We start from the raw sequence: 23,989 nt of genomic DNA on the forward strand, positions 1-23,989 counted from the left end.
TTAATATATATATAATTCAGTAAAAATTTGGTTTTAGGAGGCTGGAACAAATTAATGGAATTTAAATTGATTTGATTTCAGTGGAGCATATTGATAAGAATATGCAGTGCACTGTGTAATGTAGATTAGAATTAAACCCTACTGCGATGGAGTGCAGTAATCAAAACAAAGATGACGTCACCAGTCGTAAACATGATCATTTCTTTCAACATTGTAACCGTGACTTGAGACGGCGCACGTGCCACTTTCAATTTCTTATCGATTTCTTATATGTGACCGCCAGGCGCTTTTCGAGCTTCCTGCTTTCTCGTAGGCGCAGCGTATCCTAGTTTGAACCCGACAAACAGGAACTATGAGAACATCCAGCTCCGCTGTCAGTCTCACCGCCCCAAGCCGAACCCTCCACGATTTGGATGCAGTGTGTACTGACTGTACTGTATTCATTCGGCGCCTGCGCTAGTTCCTTACAGCTGACGTCACGCCCAGCATGGCGGTCAAGGTGACTCCGTCACTACTTCTTATCAGATATTAACTTTAAAAGACGCTAGAGCGAGCGTGTGTATTCCGCTGTCATTCCGCGGGGACCGTGGGGCGTTCGGGGCGTGTGTCAGAAATGCTATGGACTCCGTTTACAAGCTGCTCGAACCTCCCGGAGGGACGCATCGCATCGCCGCCGGCGGCCTCTTGCAGACGTCTTGAAGCGGCTGTCATGTTTACTACAAGACGAATGTTGTGTTTCCCTCCCACCCCACCGCTTGGTCCGGCTGGCTCGCTCTCGCCTGGAGGGTCTTGTTGTTGCTCCCGGGATGTTTTAGATCGGTTCCGCCATGCTTGCTTTACTAAAATCCGAGCTAATCACAAGAGCAAACAGTTCATTGATGAACTGGTTGAACCACTTGAGGGTTTGTTGAAGATGCAACACAATACTGTCTGAAATTAGCTTTTGTGTTACAGGTGCAAATGACAAAAAGAGCCCACCCTCAAGAGCTGAAGGCAATTTTTCTCAAGGTAAGAGCAATTTTTGTTAGTTTGTGTTTTGCTGAAGGTGTGTTTTCTTAAAGGTCACACACATGCTTTGACAAATGTTGGAACGGTTTCAACACACACTCCCTCTGTTGAATAGATATTCAATAATGAAGCATTATTGTTTGTCAAACTTTGTTGTGGGCCACATCATATGAGCTGTAATCACTTGGCTTATTCTGTAACAAAACTTGTGAAATTCCTTCATTCCAGCTACAACACCAGCAGTTCCATAATTTTTGTGTAGGTATTTTTAATAAAGAAAGTTAAAGTACCACCGATTGTCACACCCACCTAAGTGGGGCGAGATTCTTTCTCTGCATTTGATCCATCCCCTGCGGGAGCGGTGTGACCAGCAGCCGTTGCTCTGGAATCATTCGGTGTCAAGCAGGGAAGCTAATGGGTCCCATTTTTATAGTCTTTGGTATAACCCGGACTGAACCCACGACCTCCCAGTCTCAGGGCAGACACTCTACCACTAGGCCACTGAGCTGGTAGGCATGTCATTTTAGTACATGTTTGTTTGCTCATTCTCGTACACGCCTCTTTAAAAGGCTTCTTAGTGAGTTGCTTTTGTCAATCACAGCCAGACCACGCCCAACCCTCTCCCCATTCGCAATCCTACGGTCCTCCAGGCAAAACCCCCCCTTTGAGCGCCGATTTCAAATCTTAGTGAGGGGTGGAGCAAGAGTCTGACTTCCTGTTGAGTAATCCTTTAAATATTTTTCTACCATGCATGCTGGACCAATGCCCAGATGAGTACAAATAGCTCTGACTTTTTAACTGTGACATGTGCCTATTAGCTTGTATCATCCAGTGTAAAGGGTTCTTGGGGGTGGGGCACAGTTTCTTCGAGGGGTGGAGGACGACTAATGACACAATAACAAATGTGGAAATGCTACATATGTTATTGTGATTTTTATTCTCCACACTTTTTTGCCGCGTAACAACTCCTACATAATACTTCCGATTTACACTGTTCAAATTTCTGCTTCAAAAATTCACGCCTCCTGGGGCATATATATCGTCTGATTCCACATGACTTACAGTATTCACACAATTTAACATTAAATATAAACTTTTCCCTATTCATTTTTAAATGGGACAGACGTTGAACTTTTTCTAAGTATCACTTTCCACGCTCACTTCCATACATATAACTTATCATCATTACCAGGTGTCTGATACTGCTCGGTTGGTAAAGTGCATTGTCCAATTTTGTAATTTATTTTACTCCATAAGCATTCAAATCTTAGCATTCAGCTTTCAGCATTCCCACGCAATTTCTCCAGAAATTACACTTCGTCTAGTTATAATAAGAGCAAACCCGTTCAGCAAGAAACATGAAATATACACATTTGCTTTACACCTGTTTGTTTGTTTTGTGTGTCTCCTTGACACACACACACACTACACACATACCACACATTTTGGAGTGTGAACTTCCTGAAAGTCTCCACACGGTCTTCACTCTGCCACAAGAGGACTGACTGTGTAATTTGTGATACACATTCAGGTGGAAGAGTTAATTACTGCCATCTCTTTCTGACTGCCTGTATAATTTGATTAAGAACTACTTGAGAGGCCGACTGTGAGGCTGAATAGAAGAAACACAATAATAATGTGATGGAGAAAAGGCTGCACAGCAATAAATTGCCGGGAATTAATATTTTCACTTTATACATTAATTCAGCTCAGTGCAATAAGATGGAAGCAATGAAAACACTTGGCATGAAACGCTCTACCCTCGCTGTTTCTGTTTATCTTGAGCTCTTTCTGTCTTTCTTGGCTCAGCTTTTCCATCTTCGAGTCTTTTTGCTATGCCAGTTCATGCGGTGCTTGTGTTCCCTCAGCTATCTCTGCTCCAGCTTGAAACCCTACCCCGACTCTAAAATGGACTGCAAGTCTTAGAGGGTGTTTGAGGTCTTAAGTTTAGAACAGTGCAGTGCTGGCTTGTGCATATTTTTGCTTCAGAGTGTTGAAGGACAACACGGCCGTGACGCTTACGGCTCGTGTTGAGGGTTTGCCTTTCAGCATGTTACATTATTTTGGAATAAAGAGCTTTCATTCCAAAAAAAAACATTTCCATCTGCTTGATAAGCCATTTAATGCTTTCTGAATGGAGACAAAATCCCAATCAAATCCCATATTCTAAACTTTTCTATTATAAAACAATGGAATAATCTGTTACAAGTCACAGGCTTGTCAGCAGAAAATCTTTACATTTAATGTTACCATTCTTGACCGTAAAACAATTTAAAAATAATGTACCCTTTTAAATAATAATACTTTAATATGTAGTGGCATAATGCAAAGTCACAACTTTGCTTGAGTCTTTGGACTCTATTTTTGTGACAACTTGGGGCTCTGCTGTGGTATGTTCCTAATTACTGCCCTTTTCTATATTTGAAATGAAGCCCATTTTCATCCCTCCCTAATCTGATTACTTACAGTGTACCACAAAGGTTAAGGAAATACGATATAAAGGTTAAGAGTAGTTCATGAGATTCAACTTTGTCACATGCTCAAAAACAAAGGTACTGATTGGCCAAAGAGGAGATATCTGTACAAAGTATTTGCGATCGACTGCAGTTCCTAAAGTACCCGGTCATTTGTCACACAGTTGCATTTTTAATGAGGATCAAATACAGATAAATGGAAATACATTTAATAGTTTCACATTCAGTGTCAAACTTATTGGATTTTAGTTTAGATTCAGTTTTTCACTGCAATGATTCAAATTAAACAGTACAAATTTAATTGATGTCATTCAAATTCAGTTTTTCATTGACATTCGAGTTTAGTGATCCAAATTCAAACGCAAACGATTAAAATTCAGGTTTTGGCGACGCATATTTCAGCCCATCGGTGCAATTTTAAACTGGTGTTCTGCGTCGCAGCTGCGTCTGCGTCTACAAATATAAAGCCCTTAATGCTTTGAATGTTATTTGAATGTTTCCACTCACTTCTCATGCAACTTATTTGGGTCAAATTCTAAAGTGTCTTGAGAGGGTCCACCATCGTTGCCAAGCACTCGCATTGTATACATTGGTTGCAGGTTCAGCAGTCACGCTAGTGGGATAAAGTATCTCTGCGCTATGGAGGTAAATTTGGTGCAAAACTAACTTGTGCAAAAAATTTGTACCTGTAGAAAAAAGTCTAAATTTGTATCTGTAAAAGTCGTGATTTGTATCTGTAAAAAAAATGTGTGCCTGTAAAAAAAAATTTTGTGTCTGTAAAAGAAATTTGTACCTGTAAAAAAAAAATGTGTATGTGTAAAACAAATTTGTATCTGTAAAAACAAATTTGTACCTGTAAAAGTCATGATTTGTATCTGTACAAAAAAAAATTCGTACCTGTATTAAAAGTATAAATTTGTATCTGTAAAAGTTGCGATTTGTACCTGTAGAAATGACAACTTGTAGTCAAAGAAGTCGCCACTAGGAGTCACAAGTGGGTTTTCTGCTGCTGTACTGTGACGTGAGTTTTGCCCCAATTGTTGCGCTACAAATGTAGCAAAACTAATTTGTACTTGTAGAGCGCCTGATTTGTACTTGTAAAGAAGGGGGCGGGCTCTGGTGCAATGAAGGGTTGTTTTGACCAATCAAGTGAGAAGGATTTGAGCGGATTGGAGCGCAACCTCATTGGTTTAGCGAACGACGGTGGCGGGACTCGCGGAAGGATACAAGCAGGACACATCGTCGCCAACCAACATACATATTAAGAATACTTCAGTCGACTGAAGTATTCTTCCTCAACATACATATTAAGAATACTGAAGTATTCTTCCTCAACATACATATTAAGAAGTATTCTTAATATGTATGTTGGTTGGCGACGATGTGTCCTGCTTGTATCCTTCCGCGAGTCCCGCCACCGTCGTTCGCTAAACCAATGAGGTTGCGCTCCAATCCGCTCAAATCCTTCTCACTTGATTGGTCAAAACAACCCTTCATTGCACCAGAGCCCGCCCCCTTCTTTACAAGTACAAATCAGGCGCTCTACAAGTACAAATTAGTTTTGCTACATTTGTAGCGCAACAATTGGGGCAAAACTCACGTCACAGTACAGCAGCAGAAAACCCACTTGTGACTCCTAGTGGCGACTTCTTTGACTACAAGTTGTCATTTCTACAGGTACAAATCACAACTTTTACAGATACAAATTTATAGTTTTTGTACAGGTACAAATTTTTTTTTGTACAGATACAAATCATGACTTTTACAGGTACAAATTTGTTTTTACAGATACAAATTTGTTTTACACATACACATTTTTTTTTTTACAGGTACAAATTTATTTTACAGACACAAATTTTTTTTTTACAGGTACAAATTTATTTTACAGACACAAATTTTTTTTTTACAGGTACACATTTCTTTTACAGACACAAAATTTTTTTTTACAGGCACACATTTTTTTTACAGATACAAATCACGACTTTTACAGATACAAATTTAGACTTTTTTCTACAGGTACACATTTTTTGCACAAGTTAGTTTTGCACCAAATTTACCTCCATACTGCGCCATCCCTTAACAACCAAAGATCTCAGCTGAGCGGTGCGGTTGGCCTTTAGCAGCCTAAATAAAACACTTCATGTATTGTCGTTGCAATTATCGGTATCACTTAGTTCCTCTGAATCTTTCTTTTGTCTTATTAGGGTCACTGATGAGCTGGAGCCTAGCCCTTGCTGACTCTTGGGCAAGAGGCAGGGTACACCTTGAATTGATAGCCAACGAGTCACATGGCACATAAAGACAAAAAAACCCAACAACAATTCATACATACCTATGAGGGGGCAGACTAAATCAAAGTCCACACAGGAAGGTGGTAGTTGATATTCCAGAATCTCAGAACTGTGAGTGCTTCTCCTTTAGCAAAGCACAATGCATTCAAATACTGCACACTGTGCACAGGGCTGGTAAACACTTGCTGGTGCAGGACAGGGAACATAAAAGCTTATTATAACAACAAAATATCCGTAAAATAAATAGACAGACATATTTTGTTTTTTATTTACTCTATTCCGCAGGTAGAACCCCCAGCCTCAAGCTTTTCACATGTCATAAAGTCAAACAGTGCGGTGGAAACAGTCATTCATGGCGTGACTTGAGCGTTACCTCGTGATTATCACTTGAAAACCATCTACAATATGCCTGGAAGCATAATGCATGTCAGTATGGCCATAATACTGCTTTGTAGTCGTGTGATTTGTTGCATCTCAGCAAAATTTGTCATTATCAAGGTTAATGTAGTTAATGGGGGGGAAAAAAAGAAAAAAGAAATGACTAAAACCACTAGAAAAAACCCTGCCCTAAAAATAATTAAACCTAAAACTATTTAAATAAGAGTTCAAACAGAAAATAAAACTAATTACAATGACGAATCCCAACCTATTGAAGTCCTGTTCCTCATTGACTCTCATTGTAACAAGACATCAATAAATGAAGTCCTCACTGCTCAAAACATAAGAGGCGATTGTATTTTTGGAAGTTCTACTTCTTGCACAGGAATAGATGGTGCCTTGTGACACTGTGTCCTACCCTTTTATATGTTCTTGTGTTTTGACTTACACTGCGGTAAGGACAAATGAGAGCAAATCTATTTCATTGGAACAGCTGTAGGGGATCATTTAGGGCTACCCCTTCGCCGTATAATGTCATGGTTACATTTTACTGCTTTGTGCAAGACATAACTGCAACCCCTGAGGGACATGAAGTGCGATACACTGTAACTTACACTGCTGGCCTTTAAAAAATGAAATTCAAAGAACCACAGCTTTATGGTAATACGTTGTTTGCTTTTACGTTTATATTCTTGTCCAAACTGTAAAAACAACATCCATGATGAGTCAGTATTTTCCCTTAAGACTTTAAATATTTCCAATCAAATTTGAATATGATGTTTTAAATATTCCTACATGGATGTTTCACATGCACTGTATTACTTTCCCATGCAAGGACTGTGGCAATTTACAGGGCAAAGGGGCGCCTAAAATATTCTGCCCACCATGACCTGATTCAGAAAATCAAAATGGATGACATTATTATTATTATGTGCTGCCCCTTGTTCTCCAGTGAATCTTTTATCATGTGTGCAGTATGCCAGCGTGGTGGAGGATGGGGAGCATTACATGACACCCAAGGACTTTGTGCAGCGTTACCTCGGTCTGCAGACACAACCGCAACATAACCCGAAAACTGTGGGCCTCATCGCTGGAGTGGCTGACACCACCAAAGATGGGTGAGAAGCATCAGCATCATCCGTATAATTCAAAATATTTCAGATCTGAATAGAAAAAGTTTATTTTACATGAGCGAAACAAACAAAAGAAAACAAATGTATGAACTGGCGGGAAAAGACACAAAGTAACAAAAGGTGTCTTTTAATTAATGAACCTGTTGAATGAACTACCAAAGCAATGTTACGCAGACATTACGTTACACTAATAGTTCACAACACAATTACAGCATAAGACGGTTAATTAGTTTAATGAGCTTGACTCAGCGAGCATGATAACATGAACGTTAGACATCTATGTACCGTAAGATGAGATCACTGATCATGTATAGGCAAGTCTTCCTGAAATGTTTGTTTTAGAAGTGATTTGTCTGCCAAGTGTATGTGAAGTCGATAAACTTTGTCGCAACAGGTTGATCTCATTCCAGGAGTTTCAGGCCTTTGAGTCAGTTCTATGCGCCCCAGATGCCCTGTTCATAGTTGCCTTTCAGCTGTTCGACAAGACCGGCAAGGGGAACATTTCTTTTGGTAGGTACATATAAGTAGTCTGACGGGTTTGTGTGGAGGCAGCACCTGCTTATTACTGTCTATGCCTCTACTAATGTATTAATGGGTTTTATTACTTCTTATAAGAGTCACCCGAGGACACACATTTAAATGATCTGGATCTAACCGGAGCTAGTGGTTGCTATGGTAATACCAAGAGCTTCTTTTATCTCTTTTTTTTCTCAGGCCATTTCAAATTTTGGGTTGTCAGATAGCAGTGCCACATTCGAGGTTAGAATTCAGAAATCATTTTCCCCTTAGGAAAGATTAAAGATAGAATTACTGCATTACACAGTGAAACCATTATATCATAAAACCAGAATGAATTGTCATGGAAAGTTTGTTTTTTGGTAGCACATTAACTAATTAATTCATCTTCCGATACGTGACAGATATTTTTATTTTGTCAGCAACTGCAATATATGGAGCATTAAAAAGAGAGTCAACTTTGGACATCAAACTTTTTAACATTCTTAAGGTAACTTTTCTTATTAAAACCTACAAATAATTATGTACTCACCCATAAGATTGTCACATGGCAGCGTTGAACATTCTTTTTCTGGTTCTATGGACTTCATTGTCATTTTTTCCTCTGTGCTCTCACTGTCACAAAAGAACACACATAAGAAAATCAAGAGTAAAAGAAAACTACTTAGTGAACTGAAGTCTCGCAAGATGTGATAAGGTCTTGTGTGCCATTATATTGTTGTTTCAGAGATGAAAATGTGCACCTTTGCATTGTTAACAATCTCAAAGAGCAGTAATACATATGTTTGCAACCACAAAGAAACTGCAGCTCTATTTGAGAAAAACCTCTCCATAAATGCACCTGACAAAGAAGAGCATTACAAATCTATACCGCTTCTCAGTTACAGGATTTTTTTGCAAGTGCCGTTTAAGTCACGCAAGATTTTCCCTTCATTGCTTACCGGGCTTACAGAAAAATCTGCGACCTGCGGCTGTCCCAAGGCGTGATGTCGGCCATGGCCTGCGTTTGAGAATTTAACAGCAAAAGAGAAAAATACTTAGTACTTACTTTAAAAGTGTAAGCTAGGTTTTGTCTGAATAAATGTATCAGTCAGTCAATCAATCTCTGTTTGAATACACACATACACACTTAACAAAAGTACTATTGAACTCTCAAACACAGGCCACGCTCCTGCGTAGCTTCCTGTTTAGCACCTGGTCGTGATTTTTTTTTCCCTGGCCTTCGATTTTTTTTGTCTGTAACACCGCCATTTCACACTTTCAGAGAATGTTCGTGACATCTTCAGCCAGACCACAGTCCATCATCACATTCCCTTCAACTGGGACTGTGAGTTCATCAGGCTACACTTCGGCCATGAAAGAAACAAGAACCTGAGCTACATAGAATTCACCCAGTTTCTGCAGGTAAGATATTTCTTTTTCTCCTTCCATCCATCCATCAATCTGAAACTGCACACACACACACACTGTTAAATGGTATTTTATTTGAGTAATGAAAACTCAAACTTTAAGCATTTTGATCTATTGCATTCATCTTGTTTGGGGTATATATAAGGTTTAAATTATGAGTATAATTTCAAATGCCCCCTACAATTTTGGGTGGTAGGTGAGAAGAACAATTTTTTTTTTCATCAGGATCTGGACAAATACAGTGATTCAATAGTCAGCAGTACCATTGGAGTCACTAAAGCACAATCTAAAATGTTTTGCGTTCACAATGTGAGCTAGAAAGCCGGGTGGTCCCCACAGTGAGCCGGACCAACTCGACTGCAATCTGGGGCACTTTGTGGTTTATCATACTTGACTGCCAACCTGAACGCAGAAAATTTAATGGTGAGTCGCTACTGCCACCTGTGGCTGAAAAACGAAACTGCACACACCCTTAACGCACAATTGTACAATTGTGCACCTCACATCGCAGAGCGAGGGCGGGAAATTCGAACCTGAATCTAGTATAAAAACTATTAGCCAGAGGCTTGCAGGTGTTGGGTACTAAGGTGTTAATCGACTAATTAGAAGTTGTTTCAGTCATAAATGGTCAAATTAAAACGCTATTGTAAAGATATTTTCTGGCAAATTGTTATAAAGGGCAGCTTTTAACTTACCTTTAAATAAGAAGTTGCATGTCATCGAAACAGGCCTCTACTGCTGCCTTGTGGTCGTATTCCACAAAACCTGAACTTGTAGGCTTTCCTAATGATTTGTGTGTCTCAAAATAATCATCAACCTTGATAAAAGAATTATTAAACCACAATCCACTGATTAGGTAACGAGAAGTGGTACAAAAAGGAAGTAACAGCTGGAGATTGCGTCGCTGTGTGATGCTCTGGTTACATGAGCTTTGACAGCAGACGTTGGCCCAGGGTCAGCCTTCCTCTGCATCCCTTTCTGATTGCATGCTTGTCATATTGAATCATTTCATACGCACACACCTGCCAGTCGGCTTAGTAAGCACTCCACTCCGTTCCGGGATCAGGGTTCTCGGGACATGGTTTCCATTAGTCTCCAGAGAGACATGGTGATTACCAAAGCCAGTGTCTCTCACTGTCACATCAGATGACTTTCACATCTGCGCAACGCTGACATTATTACGCTTTCCTCCTTCAAGGTTCCATTTCACAGCTCACTTATTGAGTGTTGCTCCTCATCACAGGAACCCTCTCTCGTCGCCCTTTTGTCAGCGTGACCCACTCGCTCTCTTCCTGTCTCCCCTCCATTTCTGTAGGAGCTGCAGCTGGAGCATGCCCGCCAGGCTTTCGCCCAAAAAGACAAAGGGAAAAGTGGCACCATCACAGCTTTGGACTTCAGCGACATCATGGCCACCATCAGGCACCACATGCTGACTCCATTTGTGGAGGAGAATCTGGTTTCTGTGAGTTAGAGAAAGTGTTGTACACCGGCTAGTATGACAGTGGTCCCCTGCCACCAGGCCTGAGCCTGAAAGAAATATTATTTTGAAAATCTGCTTATTTGGTCGCCTGCTGTAGGAAAAATGTTAGCCCACAACCTAGCAAAAATGACTTCATTCAACCATGTGTTATATGATTGATTGGTCGTCAGTTGGCAAAATTTTGCTTTAAATGTTGGAACCATCCCTCAAAACAGGGTTTCTGTGGGTTATTCTAAAGCATTAAAAGTCATTAATTGGTTTTTGCTAATATTAAGGCTTTAAATGGCATTAAGAAGCATTAAATACAATATCGAAAGGCATTACAAATTTAATGTGCCAAGGAGTCACTAAAAGACAATTAAGCAATAATAAATAAAAGAGCTTTTTGCAACATGGCCCTGGTTGATCTATTATACTCTGCTGCCACCTGCTGGCTGGCTTTTGTAATAACCACATTGCTTTAAGCGACCCCTTCAGGTCAGAGGCTGCATCAAAACCTGTATGCTATCACATAAAAAAAAAAACTTTTGAAAAAATATAAATATGTTTTGGGGACCATGGAAATAATTAAAATAGAACGTTTTTATACGTTTTTGGGAGCAAATGAGTTAATTAACAAGAGTATGAAAAACTTAAAAGACATTATATTGTATATTTAGAACGGATATAATGTGTGATTAATTCACAATGAATCATGAGTTAACTATAGAAATCATACGATTAAAAATTTGTAATCGACCGACAGTTCTAAACACTACATTCATAATGTACATGTATATATGTTCGCATGCATGTATATGCAGTACGACGTGGGCATTAAATTAGTATTAAGTTGCATTAATTAAAAAGCATTCAATTAGATTTGGTGATACCTGTTCAAAATAAAAGGCCCAGCATGGACTCTGACATATTTTGATATTTTCCCAGGCGGCTGGTGGCAGCACCTCCCACATGGTGAGCTTCTCCTACTTCAACGCCTTTAACGCCCTTCTCAACAACATGGAGCTGATCCACAAGATTTACAGCACCCTCGCCGGCACATACAAAGACATGCTGGTCACCAAAGGTAGCGCCCATCCAACTCGCCACTTCACTGACACCATGTGCTTCCCGTCGTGACTGAATAATAATCAGCATGGATTTTGTTCTGTAGCTGTGTGATCATGTTTAACTGTCTTGACAGAATGGTGTGAGTGACCACACAGGGAACATTTTCTGTAGCACTAAATTACTAAGGTAAATGAAAACGTTTAACCTGGCAATCAGACCACTTCCCCTACATGTAGATCTGTGTAACTGATAGTCGTGCTGTCAGCCACCATCTACTCCTCAGTGTTTCTTGTTAAGATACTCCACTTCTGTCCCCTACACGCCCCCCCACCCCCCCCCCCGTTGTAGTATTTGCAAATAATTTAGTTTGAATCAGTTCAGTCGCAAGAAAATACATCATTACGGCACTCATGGAATCGAAACATAACAGATTAACTGTTTTTAAAGGACTGCCTTAAAAAAAAAGAAGCTCAACATATTGTTTTAAAGTACTACACTTTTCTATAACAGCATCTTTACCATATACTTCACATTTACCTGGAAAATGAATGGTATTTGCAAATACTAGCCAGTATATAAATAGAAATGGTCAACTTTGATGTTTTTGGGATGAAGATCCATGATGACACCCTTTTCTTTTTTTATCATTTTAGAGGAGTTTGTCCACGGTGCCAATAAGTTTGGTCAGATCACTCCAATGGAGATCGACATCCTGTACCAACTGGCAGGCCTCCACACTCACTCGGGGTAGGTTTTATAGTAATCTATTACTGTGTCATGTCGATTTGGTGTGTCATGGTTTCATTTGAAACATGTTCACTTTTTGTTGTTTGTATTAGTTCCTGAGATCTCAGCATGGGCCAGAAGGGTATTTGTTTATTCAATTTTGACATGTTTCATTTAACCCTTATCTCACTAGGAGAGCAACTATTCACTGGTTAAGCTTTCAACCAATTGTGTATTGGAATGCATGCAGAAATTCAGAAGATGTCTTGTGGTCATTTTAATATTCACATTTGATACCTTGCAAATAATGACACAATTTTCTACCCCTGTCACAAGAATTTAGTATGATTTTGCACTGGGATGTTTAGATGTGTGATTTGGTTGTAAATTGACAGATTTTTTATTTATTTTTTTAAATAACATTTTGGGAAATTAACATGCCACAACCTCCAACATGTTAATATTGGGTCTTTATGTGGTAAAACAGAATTTTGGCTCAGCATATCCATTATATTTGTATGTTAACAAAAGGCCAATTAATCATTTTCTGAACTACCTCATCCAAAAGCAAAATCTGAAGTAGACACCACCTATTATTCTTAGTGGTTGTAATTACATGTACTCTGACTGATACCATTACCAGGAGTCACAATATGCCCGAACCACAACATATACACACACCGCCTTGAGAAGGCCAGGCAATCGGGCATCTGTAAAGCTGAACTTTATGGTGTAGTTTTAGTGAAGCATTACCGTGAACATGCAGTTGTACAAATGAAAGCTTCCCCCTAATAAACATATTACCTCAAATAGGCGCCTCATACTTTTGTCAGTAGTGTAAATAAATGCCCACTGCCACTACGTATAAGTCGACATGTGGTGCAGTGGGTTCTTGGTTTACAACAGTGCAGCGTATAGTTAAGCAATTACATACTATTTAAATAGCATAACACGACTAATAATAAAAGTGGTCATATTTTTTTTAAACAGCTGTTTATTAAAAGTTCTCATCTTTTTTTTCTCCAAATCCATCACATTGGGAATTTGTATTCTAGTTTATTTTTTCAACATGCAAATAAGCAGCATTTTAACACAACTTTTTTCATTAAATTTGTGAAATTAAACACATTTGTGCTAAGAGTCTACTAGTCCAGAGATTTGATTGCTTTTGCTCTACGTTTGTCTATAGAATTATTAGCTATGTTATATTGTTGTTGCGTCATTTTCATGACCGATAATTGTGTTTATTGGTTGGAAATGCAAAAGTTATTGCCCAATCAGTGACTCTACAGTCTACATGTTACATTACAAGGAAAGAATACAGTAGAACGCACCTACAAGTATTATGATGAGGAGACGAGCCTATTTATTAAAACGCCTTTGTTGTGGCATTCAACCACTAGTGGTGTGTCAATTTCAAGCCCGTTAAACTTTTCTGGAAAATGTTACATCACGAGACGCAGGTCTGTACTTTTTCCTGCCCTAATTCCTGCTGTAATGTGTGAAGGCGGCTCAACCACAGCGACATTGAGAGGATAGCCCCACTGGAAGAAGGAGACATGCCTTACCACCTCGCCAAGGCCCAGAGACAGGTAGCCTGACTTGCACCTCACGTCACATTTTGACGCTTTTATCTGAGCTTCTCTTCCAAGACCTCTGCCTCCTTCTTACGCAGTAACAAAAAAAAAAAAAAAAGCCAAAAGAGTGCCCGTATTTTTTCTCCCCTTGTGAAGTGCATTACTTAAACTCCCAGATGAAAGTAGAGCAATTACATTTATAGAAGAGGAATGGATTGTTGCACCTTTCTATGAAAGGCTCTCCTCGCACACATCCACTGCAGTCTCGCATCTGCGCGGCTGATAAAAGGCAGGGATTTTAGAGGCCTTTAGCGTGGTCTGCTAATGGCATGAAGGAGTTGAAGGGGGGGTGGGGGGGGATCAAGGTGGCTGAGAGAACAACAATCTCGCCTTCACTGCATAACATGCTTCTCTGTGGTCACAACTAGCAGGCCAGCGGTGCTCTTGGGATGTCTCAGAGGTCTGGAATTTGATTCCTCCGGGGCCATGCTACCATCCCAAGGCCTGCCCTTAGCGGAAGTACGCTAATTGTTTTAAACCTTTGATCAAGTCCTGGATCTTGATAGCATGCAACTACGCATCTGGCAGGAGGGAGGGGGAGCAATATGTTGTGCTCATGTCTGGGAGAAGTTACTCACCACACACACACACTTGTAGATATTTATCTGAACATGGAAAAGGCTTGTAGGGCTAATCTGTTCCCCTGCACTGATGTGAAAACAAAGAGGCCCCACTTTCAACATCAAACATGCAGCCAGGCAAGCAGATAAGAATGAAATTATGCTTTGTGAAAATAAAAGCACTTCAGGTCCTCCATATGTAGCTTCTGAGGGAAAACTCCAGGTCAGGTGGTCAATTACTAAATCCTGAATGGGATTGTACTACATACTGTTGAGCTTCTTTCAAGCCACGCTGTTGCTGGTTCTGTACAGTTAGCCGACTGTGCTTTAAAAGAGAAAAAGAAAAAGCATAGACCAGCATAATGAGCATATTGTTGCTGCTATGAGAAAAACACTTTTTTTTTTTTTTTTTACATTTTTATGTTTTGGGGATTAAACTGAATGCAAACTTCCCAAAAATGTATAAATTGAAAAAAAAGAAATAGACAAGTGTTTTTCACATAGCAACGATGATTTTTTTGTCCTCCCGTTTTCACAGCATGCTCCTCTGATTTTTCATCTTTCCCCACACTCATTTGACCTCTGCTGTCTTTTTATTTTCTTTTTTCCCCTCTCATACAGCATACTCATGAATCCTCCCGGTCCGTCTGGCTCCAGGTTGCAGAATCCGCCTACAGGTTCACTCTGGGCTCAATTGCTGGAGGTGAGTGACACGTCTGCCGCCGAGGGGGTAACTTAAGATGGCCAGACGGACGAGGCCGAGATTCCGGGGCCGGCCATTGTGCTGCAGGGCGAGGAGCCATGATCTGAGGCTCCCGCATTGTGCATCCGTGCCACTGGTGGCTCCAGGCTGTCGTTGGGAGCCGGAGCTTTGGAATATCACAAATCTTCCGGAACCGCGCTCCCTGGAATCCTTGTCTAATTACACTGGGAGGAATTGATACAAGGAACCTCTGACATAACTGGCCCCAAGATAGGAGCTGATTGTGTGTGTGTGTGTGTGTGTGTGTGTGAGCTGATTGTGGGTGTGTGTGTGTTTGTCTTTAAACCAGTTGAAATCAGTGCAGCAGACATAATTAATCACTGGACTGCACGAAACCAGCACGTGTTTTGGACGTTAATGAGCCACTTCTCAGCTTCAGTGCTGATGGGGCTGTTTGCAAGCAATATTTGCAAGCCCTCACTCACTTTTTTTTTTAAAATTCTGCACTCAAGAGTGCAGATCTCTTCCACTGTCCTGAATTGGAGGAAATTCTACTTCTTTATAGATACTCATATACTGTATTATGGAATTCCCCTGAGAATTTACGGTAAATCACAATGTTGAGGGGTTGGGAAAAAAATCCTGGAACCATACCTCTATCTCTATCTGCATCAAAATGTGATGGGTTGTTCCTTGGCACCAGCTCATTTCTTCCACAAAGTCGCTTTTGTGTACATTTGCTGACAAAACAAAAACAGCAATTAAAATGACTTACGGACTATAGCATATCATTATAATGAGACATAATGTTACTCATGAAACAATTTGGACAAACTTACAAACCACCCTTATTTATTTTTTCCCCATTAAAAATTAGAAATGGGGGTCAATGGGAGTATTGTATTAAGTGATATTTTAGCATTCTTGATTGTTACGTGTAAAACCAGTTGACGAGCATAAAACATGTGCTCAACCTTAACTTGGAAGTGATGAACGATGTGTGGAACACGCAGAGAGGGATTACCACTTGTGCTTTGTGCTATATCGCATTTTCCCTTTTTACCATCACTGTTACTGTTCTGTGGTGAATCTTGATGTCACACACACTAATGGTAAAAACACCTTGATGGCATCACTTTTTTTCTGCCCTCTGATTGGTTGTCTGAGCCAATCAAGTTTGACTGGCTAAAGAGGCCTGTTGCGATCTATGTACATTATTATTTGTTTTGTATTTTATTTACATTTTAGTCATGTTATTAGATAAATACTGATCCTGAACTGCTCCAAATGATGCATATTGGGGTTTTGTATAGTATTGATGGTTTCTCTAATTGCAATGTAATAGCGCAATGCAATAGTAATGGTGTTAATAGCGTAAGTGGATGAAGTCCCCAATAAAGGCCCAGGTACCAAATTCCTTTGCAATGAAGTCCATGTAATTGTATACACACATCAATACAGCATCAAGTATTCAGTTATGAACTAATATGCGTGTTTTCTAGCCACCGGTGCCACAGCTGTGTATCCCATCGACCTGGTCAAGACTCGTATGCAGAACCAGCGGTCCACAGGCTGCTTGGTGGGCGAGCTCATGTACAAGAACAGCTTCGACTGTGCTAAGAAAGTGCTGCGCTACGAGGGCTTCTTTGGATTCTACCGAGGTGATCAATAGCTCATTATTTCACGCGAAAAACCATGTGGCCAACAAACAGCAGTGCAGTGAATGCGTCAGAAAGTGTCAAGGCGCTAATGTTGGCGGCGTGCTTCGCTAATTGATACCAGAAGCCTATTGGCCTCCCGCTTCAGCGGTGAATAAAGCAACACCCAGGGGTCGCGTTTTCATTATGTCCAAGGCGAGCCCCCCTTCCCCCCCAGAGGACAATGAGCGGCAGAGTAGCAGCGGCGTGTGATCTCGCTCTCAGACCGGATGGCGTTAATGGCGCTGAGGGGCTGGCGACACACAACACTCTCACCCTGGGGCGCTTCACGTGGAAGAAGTCAAGACTGCCACCTACTGCTGCCTCCGCCAACGCAGCTCTTTGTTGCTCTCCTTCTCCTCCTCCTCCTCCTCCTCCTCCTCACTTGACGGATGAGGCTGATTGCCTGAGAAGAAGGCGCTGGCCTGTTTTTCTGGCATCGTCCCAGTAGCAGTCACTCAGCAGCTCCTGTACAAGTCGAGCTGGCTTGATGAAGGACGCACGATGAAACAGCGTGGCGCCCCCAACCCACCCAGGCTGTGCATTGTTTGACTGTTCTTCGATGTGTGAATGCTGAGGGAGTCAAGCATGCACAATGATGCTATTCCATAATACCCACAAAAATGCTTCAAGGTTCAACGCGTGCAGTAGATTAGAATTCGTTGAAAGATGACCAAATAGTTACGATTTTGAAAAATAATCTTATTGTTTTTTTCCCTTTAATATTGTGATTTAATTGTGATTATTTTTTTCAAGGTTCTCGTCCCATGTATTTAACAAAATAAATAAAACACAGGCAATAAATTCATTTGTATTACAATAAACAATATCAGATTTATTATATATAAATGTTTAGTTGATGTTTTAGGTTTACACTAAAATAAAAGGCAAATGAACTTGGAATTAATATGAAAGACAGTTTATATACTTGAATTAGACTCATCAACTCACTTTGTTGTATTCCGTTCTACTTTTCCATACTCTAGCATCCCATTTTCCTTTTTTGCCATCACTTGTAACCCTCCGTCAAAGAAAACGCTAAACACAACTTGTTGAGTTCATCTTTGTGAATTTGATGTCGGATGTTTTGTAAATCGTACAACCCGAAGATGTTTCCCTTCCAGCTTTCCTAATGGCATCTATGAATATTTTGCAGGTCTCATCCCACAGCTCATCGGCGTGGCCCCGGAGAAAGCCATCAAACTCACGGCAAGTCATTCCCTCAACGCCGCTTTAGAGTGCGTCCAAATGCTGTTGTGAAGAACTGGCTTTGTGGATGAAATGCATGCATGATAGCGGGCGCACTTTGCAATCAAGGCACAGCTCCAAGCACAAGTTCATGTTAATGCTCCGCTATCAAGGGCGGGATTGCGTCTCATTTGCCTTTTTTGTGTGTTCTCTTTTTCCCCCTCCTCCTCTCAGATGAATGATTTAGTCAGAGACAAGTTCACCAAACAAGATGGTTCCATCCATCTGGCTGCGGAAATCCTAGCTGGTGGATGTGTAAGCACAACTTTAATATTTATATTCAGTGTTCAGTGAAAAGGTCTTTTTAGATGTGAAATGTTTGAAGTTCTGATATTTTGTCATATACAGCACTAACATGATTGCAATTGACACAATATTTACAAGTCATTTATATATCAAAAATGAACACATGCATTCCACATAATGCTATTTAGGTCATTATTAATGTGTTTGTTAAAAAAGTGCAAGGTTAGAGGACCTTGAAAAAGTAATTGCATATTAAATCACAATATTAAGAGGAAACAAAATGCGCAATTAGATTATTTTTCAAACTCATTCCGACTAATTGTAGGTGTATAATGCCACATTGGAGACACAAGAAGTGTTTCTGCCATCCGGTTGTGAAGGGAACCAGGCTGGCTGCGGAGAAGATCCCCGCAGGTTGCTCTTGGGGTCCGCGGGGTCGCAACCCCTGTCAGGGTGTAATTGGAGGAGAGGCCCTGCAGGGCCTCGGCCCAAGTCGGTTGTTGCTCATTTGTGATTGAGTTTGACAGCGTCGTGCATACCTGAAGCCCGCCAACGCAGGCAGTGACACCACAGGATGTTTCTTGTACAAGCCGTGTTCAGGACACATCCCATCTGAGGACTTATGTCATTCATTTAGATGGCTTCATAGGATGTCAACACACCCCATCTTTTTTTTTTTTTTCATGAAAGGCTGCCAAATGATGGCTGGCATCAGAGAAGTGAAGAAGATAAAAGCGAGGAGTGAGCGCATCCATCTTCAGAGAAGCGGATGCGCCCCCCGCCCCTCTTCCCCGTCTTCCACTTTAAAAATGACTAAATGCGCCCGAGCTTTTTTTAGATCCTAGCTCGGATGTTTACAGATAAGACCCCTGCCCTAAATGTCACCAGCGGCCATCCTGAGGCCTGATTAGCTTTTCTGGGAGGAGGTGATAAATGCGCCTGAGTCACAGGGCGCCGTGCCTCGGGCTGAGCTGTCCAGGGGTGATTCCGAGCTCACCCCCTCCCCGGGTACGAGGGTGAAATTGGGAAGTGTGCGGAGCAAGGCCCCGGCTGGCCCCCGCCACAGGAGGTGCCTCGGGTGGGGAGTTGAGAGGGCAGAGGGCCTGTGCCAGGGTCACAGCCTCCCGAGCGTGAGCCGGGGCCACTCCTCACCCGACGTCTGCTCTGACCTGACCCCTGTCGCTTCTCTATCAATGCCTGCTTTTTTTCCTACTCCTCCCAAGGCCGACGCCTGACAGTGTGAAACTGCGTGGCTTTTGTGTTATCGTAATTTACAAAATCCCATTAGGGGCAAAGGCTTACACATCATTACCATCTTCACACGTCGGAACGCAAACTCACTTAACTGCCAAAGTTGAACTACTGCTCTATTTGCAAACATTTGATCACCTTTTTCGCATCCCACAGGCCGGAGGCTCCCAGGTGATTTTCACCAACCCTCTGGAGATTGTAAAGATCCGCCTGCAGGTGGCCGGAGAGATCACCATGGGTCCCAGGGTCAGCGCCCTCAATGTTGTGCGAGACCTGGGTATCTTTGGCCTCTACAAGGTGGGTCGGCAAACCTGCATCGAGCTGTCTGTCACACAAGGGCAGGGAGGGCACACAAGACAAAAACAAGAGTTTACATAGTGCACTTTGGGAACATACGGGTACTGAAAATTAGTCCCTGTAAAGCAGTGCTTCTCAATTATTTTTTGGTTACGCACCCCCCAGGAAGAAGAAAACATTTCGTCCACCCCCAACTATAGTTGATTTCGTCAATGAAAACTAAACCAAAATAGTTTAGTCAACACACATTTTTCACCGGACTAAAACTAGATTAGAGTAGACTAAAACCCTCATTTGTCTCACAATCCCAAAACTGAGCGGGTAAAATAAATAAATAATGCAATTAGATTATTTTTCTAAATTGTTTGCATGTCACTACTACAACGTAGCATTTGTTTCATGCTTAATGCTCCGCAATTGTTCTCTGTATAGAGAACAATCAGAATTTCAAATGTCAACATCAAATGCCACTTGTGCTGTTTGCAATTTTCCCAAACAGTGTTGAACATGCAAAAAGAAACAAGGCAGCAAATAAGCGAGGGACTACTCTCCTCGCTACTTGCTGCTGCTGCTTTTCCACATTCTTGCGGCTTCTCCAGCAGGCCAAGTCACGCACTCGTAATTTGACGTCGAGCAGACGGCGTGTGGCCCCGTAATAAAACACATGCACATAAATAGTTGTAAAAAAATGCTGACTTCCTCTTGGCAGAGGCAGCACATAGACAGCGAAGTGTGATGGATGTCTCTGCCTTGAGGAGCTTTGGCTCCATCAACATTAAAGTTGCCTTTAGGTGAAACAAGACAGCCCCCAGACCGCTTCATCGCCAAGATACCCCCCCCCCCCAACAACCCCCATTTTGCCAACCAAGCAATCCTGCACATATTGCAAATGATCCTTTGTATGCTTTGTGTTTTAGGGAGCTAAAGCCTGCTTCCTGAGGGACATCCCCTTCTCAGCCATCTATTTCCCTGTGTATGCCCACACCAAAGAAATGCTTTCAGATGACACAGGAAAGGTCGGGGCGCTGCAGCTGCTAACTGCTGGAGCCATTGCAGGTATAAAGAAGCACCGTTTGTTGTGCTACAATAGGTCGTAGGTGACGGTTTGGCAAGGCAACTGACCATTATTTTAATAATCAACTAATTATTTTCTTCAATAATTCAAAAAGAATAAAAAATAAAATAAAATATGCTGGGGTCCACTGTACATTTAGTAAAACACATTTTGAAAGTATTGTAGTCCTTAGCGCTTTTCTTACTCACTGCCAAGAAATAGGAGACCCAAGTGCGCTTGCTTCAGTCAATTTGTCACTCCCAGTTGAAATTGACTGTATAAATGACATAAAACAAAGACAAACATTGTTTATTCAAACACCAAAATAATTAACCAAACTAAAGTACATTAGTTTTGAAGAATTTGATGTTAAAAAAAACTGCTAACAATTGAATGTAGCCTCAATTTACTCAGTTTACCCCCATTCCTGGCCAAACAATTGTCAAACATGGGCATTCATAATGGCAAGCTATTATCAAAAGTGCTTAGTTAGTAAAAAGTTAAAAAAATAAAATAAAAAAATAAAACGCTGTTTAGCAAACAGCAACACTGAGTTAGCATTAGCACTAAAACAAACAAACAAAGCAAAGCCTGTTAGCCAATCGTGCTACATTGGTAGCATGACATACTCGTATGTTATGTTACTATAACACTAAATGTTATCTGTTTAAAAGATTCTCTGGGAAGCCAATTACAAATTTATAAAAAGTGCTAAACGTAGCCTACCTCCTGAGCAGAAAAGTTAAGTCGTAATTTCCACGTCACTTCAGCTGCTGTCTCTTGCTCTGCTTCTGCTTGCTAGTTGTTGTGGTTAGCCTTTTTTCTTTTCAAAACGTTTTTTTTCCTCCACTTCAAAATGTGACTTTAAAATGGTAAATTCACTGACCTTATAATGCTAACATAATAAAATTCTAGATGAAATATAAATTTATTAGCAAAAATGTTATGTTAATTATAACTTTAAAACTGTATTATTTTTTTTAAATCACCAAGCAGCAACGAATACAAACAGAGCATTCGACAATAAAAAAACAAAAAAAAAATATATATATATATATTAAAATGGCAAAATGTGGTACTTTATTACACAGAGTAATAAAGTACAGAGTAATTTAAAGGTTGGTAATTGCCTTTAGAAGCCACAAAATGGGGTATATGCCACAGAGGACGCGGGACTTCCGACTTTCCAGTTTTCACACATCAGCTTTGTTTTCGTTTCCTGTTTGCGACGCGTGGGCCGCGTCCCAGTTCTTGCGCTTCCGCCTTTGTGCCCCTCGGTTGCGCGTTCCCGTCGATGGGCGCAGGAGTGGGGGTGCGAGTGTTGGATGCGGCCATCAGTGGCCGGAAACAACGGTTATGTGTGAAACCCGGAAGTAGGAAGTCCGTGGCATCTAGGCCATAGAAGCAAAGCACATTTTTCTATAAGACAGTGTCAGTTCAAATTGAAAAATATTTACATGGGGAATTTTTTTGATGCAGTTGTCTCACATTATACTACACAACTTCACAAGTGTACTGTACCTAATAATGTGAGCGGTAAGTGGTACAGTCAGCTCACTTGAATGCGTCACCACTTGATTCCCGTTTGTCAATTGCTCCCTAAAAGGTGTTCCGGCAGCATCGCTGGTGACCCCCGCTGATGTCATCAAGACCAGACTGCAGGTGGCGGCCCGAGCGGGTCAGACCTCGTACAACGGAGTCGTCGACTGCTTCAAGAAGATCCTCAGAGAGGAAGGCTTCAGGGCCTTATGGAAAGGCGCGGCAGGTCAGCCATATTGATTTGGGATTCCTTGTTGTTTAGTACATCGCAGAGAATGCTCACTAACAGTTTATCATATTCACAACAAATCAATTAACTTTTTTTTTTTTTATTAACTGGAGTAGAATGGGTTATTTGTCACATTAATGGTGGTGTGTCTTTCAGCTCGAGTCTTCCGATCCTCACCACAGTTCGGTGTCACCTTGGTGACCTACGAACTGCTGCAGAGATGGTTTGGCGTCGATTTTGGCGGACAGTAAGTACTAATTGATGGAAAAAAATAATCACAATCACTATATTGAAGGACCATCGCACGTTCTGTTCCCTAACCTTAATCCGACTCCCTCCCTCAGTCATCCGGCGAGATCGCAGACCACCCTCACTCCCAAATCTGAGGACCTTCCTCCCGTCAGCGCAGACCACGTGGGCGGATACCGTCTGGCTGCCGCCACGTTTGCAGGCGTGGAGAGGAAGTTTGGCCTTCAGCTGCCCAACTTTCAAGCTTCGGGTCAAGCGACTGCCAAAGCGTCAGTATTGTGAGCTGCTATGTGGCTCCAAGAGACGCTTCCTCCTGCAAAACGGCTTTAAGTGACTTGCTTTGAAAATGCTATATGAGAATGGCTTTTTTGTGTGTTTATTTTTGCAAGGCTTGCACAACGTGTACATGCTGTACTTCTTTTTAGAGGAACGTTATGACATTGCAAAAGATTGCTACTGCGTTTGTATGCCAAAGCGCTTGGGTGATGTTGGTGCATGTGTCTGCCATGTACAGATGTTTTCAAAGTGTTTATTTTCATTCGGGGCAACCGTTTTAAATGTATTTATTTTGTTGGAATAAATGGTTTAAACTGTTTCTGATGTGTGAAAAGGAGACTTGAGGTTGGTCACCCACTAGCCCAATCACTAGAGCACATTAAGAAAGTAAATACAGTGAATCGAGATTAGAGTAGATAAAAAATATTATTTTGATGAACTATGACCTCAATTTTTTTTCCCATAATTACTGTGGGTGAAAATAATTAACTAGCCAAATATTTAATACAATTAAAAGCCAACATGGGTTTCTTTGCT

General features: G+C 41.2%; 2 protein-coding genes across 3 annotated transcripts in view; one reads left to right on the forward strand and one right to left on the reverse strand.

The window, feature by feature from the left end:
• Positions 1-21,978, reverse strand: part of hat1 (histone acetyltransferase 1) — a 32,667-nt gene extending 10,689 nt beyond the window's left edge. The window contains exons 1-7 of one of the 2 annotated variants that reach the window (XM_086092101.1): positions 21,886-21,978; positions 21,369-21,433; positions 19,947-20,133; positions 16,021-16,106; positions 8,333-8,415; positions 7,190-7,314; positions 5,815-5,897 (exon numbers count right to left, since the gene is read on the reverse strand). In XM_086092101.1, the coding sequence (XP_085948227.1) occupies positions 5,815-5,897; positions 7,190-7,239 (133 nt within the window). In that variant the 5' untranslated portion in view covers positions 7,240-7,314; positions 8,333-8,415; positions 16,021-16,106; ... (1 more) ...; positions 21,369-21,433; positions 21,886-21,978. Of the gene's footprint in view, positions 1-5,814; positions 5,898-7,189; positions 7,315-8,332; positions 8,416-16,020; positions 16,107-19,946; positions 20,134-21,368; positions 21,434-21,885 lie in introns of those variants that run through there. The other variant, XM_086092100.1, reaches the window with a different exon arrangement.
• LOC147164810 (electrogenic aspartate/glutamate antiporter SLC25A12, mitochondrial-like) lies at positions 304-23,771 on the forward strand. The gene is made up of 18 exons (XM_086092096.1): positions 304-499; positions 955-1,008; positions 7,127-7,269; positions 7,679-7,794; positions 9,065-9,204; positions 10,526-10,672; positions 11,618-11,756; positions 12,394-12,487; positions 13,974-14,058; positions 15,285-15,366; positions 16,869-17,027; positions 18,220-18,272; positions 18,486-18,566; positions 19,965-20,105; positions 21,023-21,161; positions 22,766-22,924; positions 23,084-23,174; positions 23,272-23,771. Exons 1-18 carry the CDS (start codon positions 488-490, stop codon positions 23,456-23,458), a joined length of 2,022 nt encoding a protein of 673 aa, XP_085948222.1. The 5' UTR covers positions 304-487; the 3' UTR covers positions 23,459-23,771.
• Positions 23,772-23,989: the final 218 nt, after the last annotated feature.

Source organism: Leptonotus elevatus, chromosome 12, assembly GCF_054856555.1.
Source record: "Leptonotus elevatus isolate MCC_2025b chromosome 12, RoL_Lele_1.0, whole genome shotgun sequence".
NCBI lineage: Eukaryota > Metazoa > Chordata > Actinopteri > Syngnathiformes > Syngnathidae > Leptonotus > Leptonotus elevatus.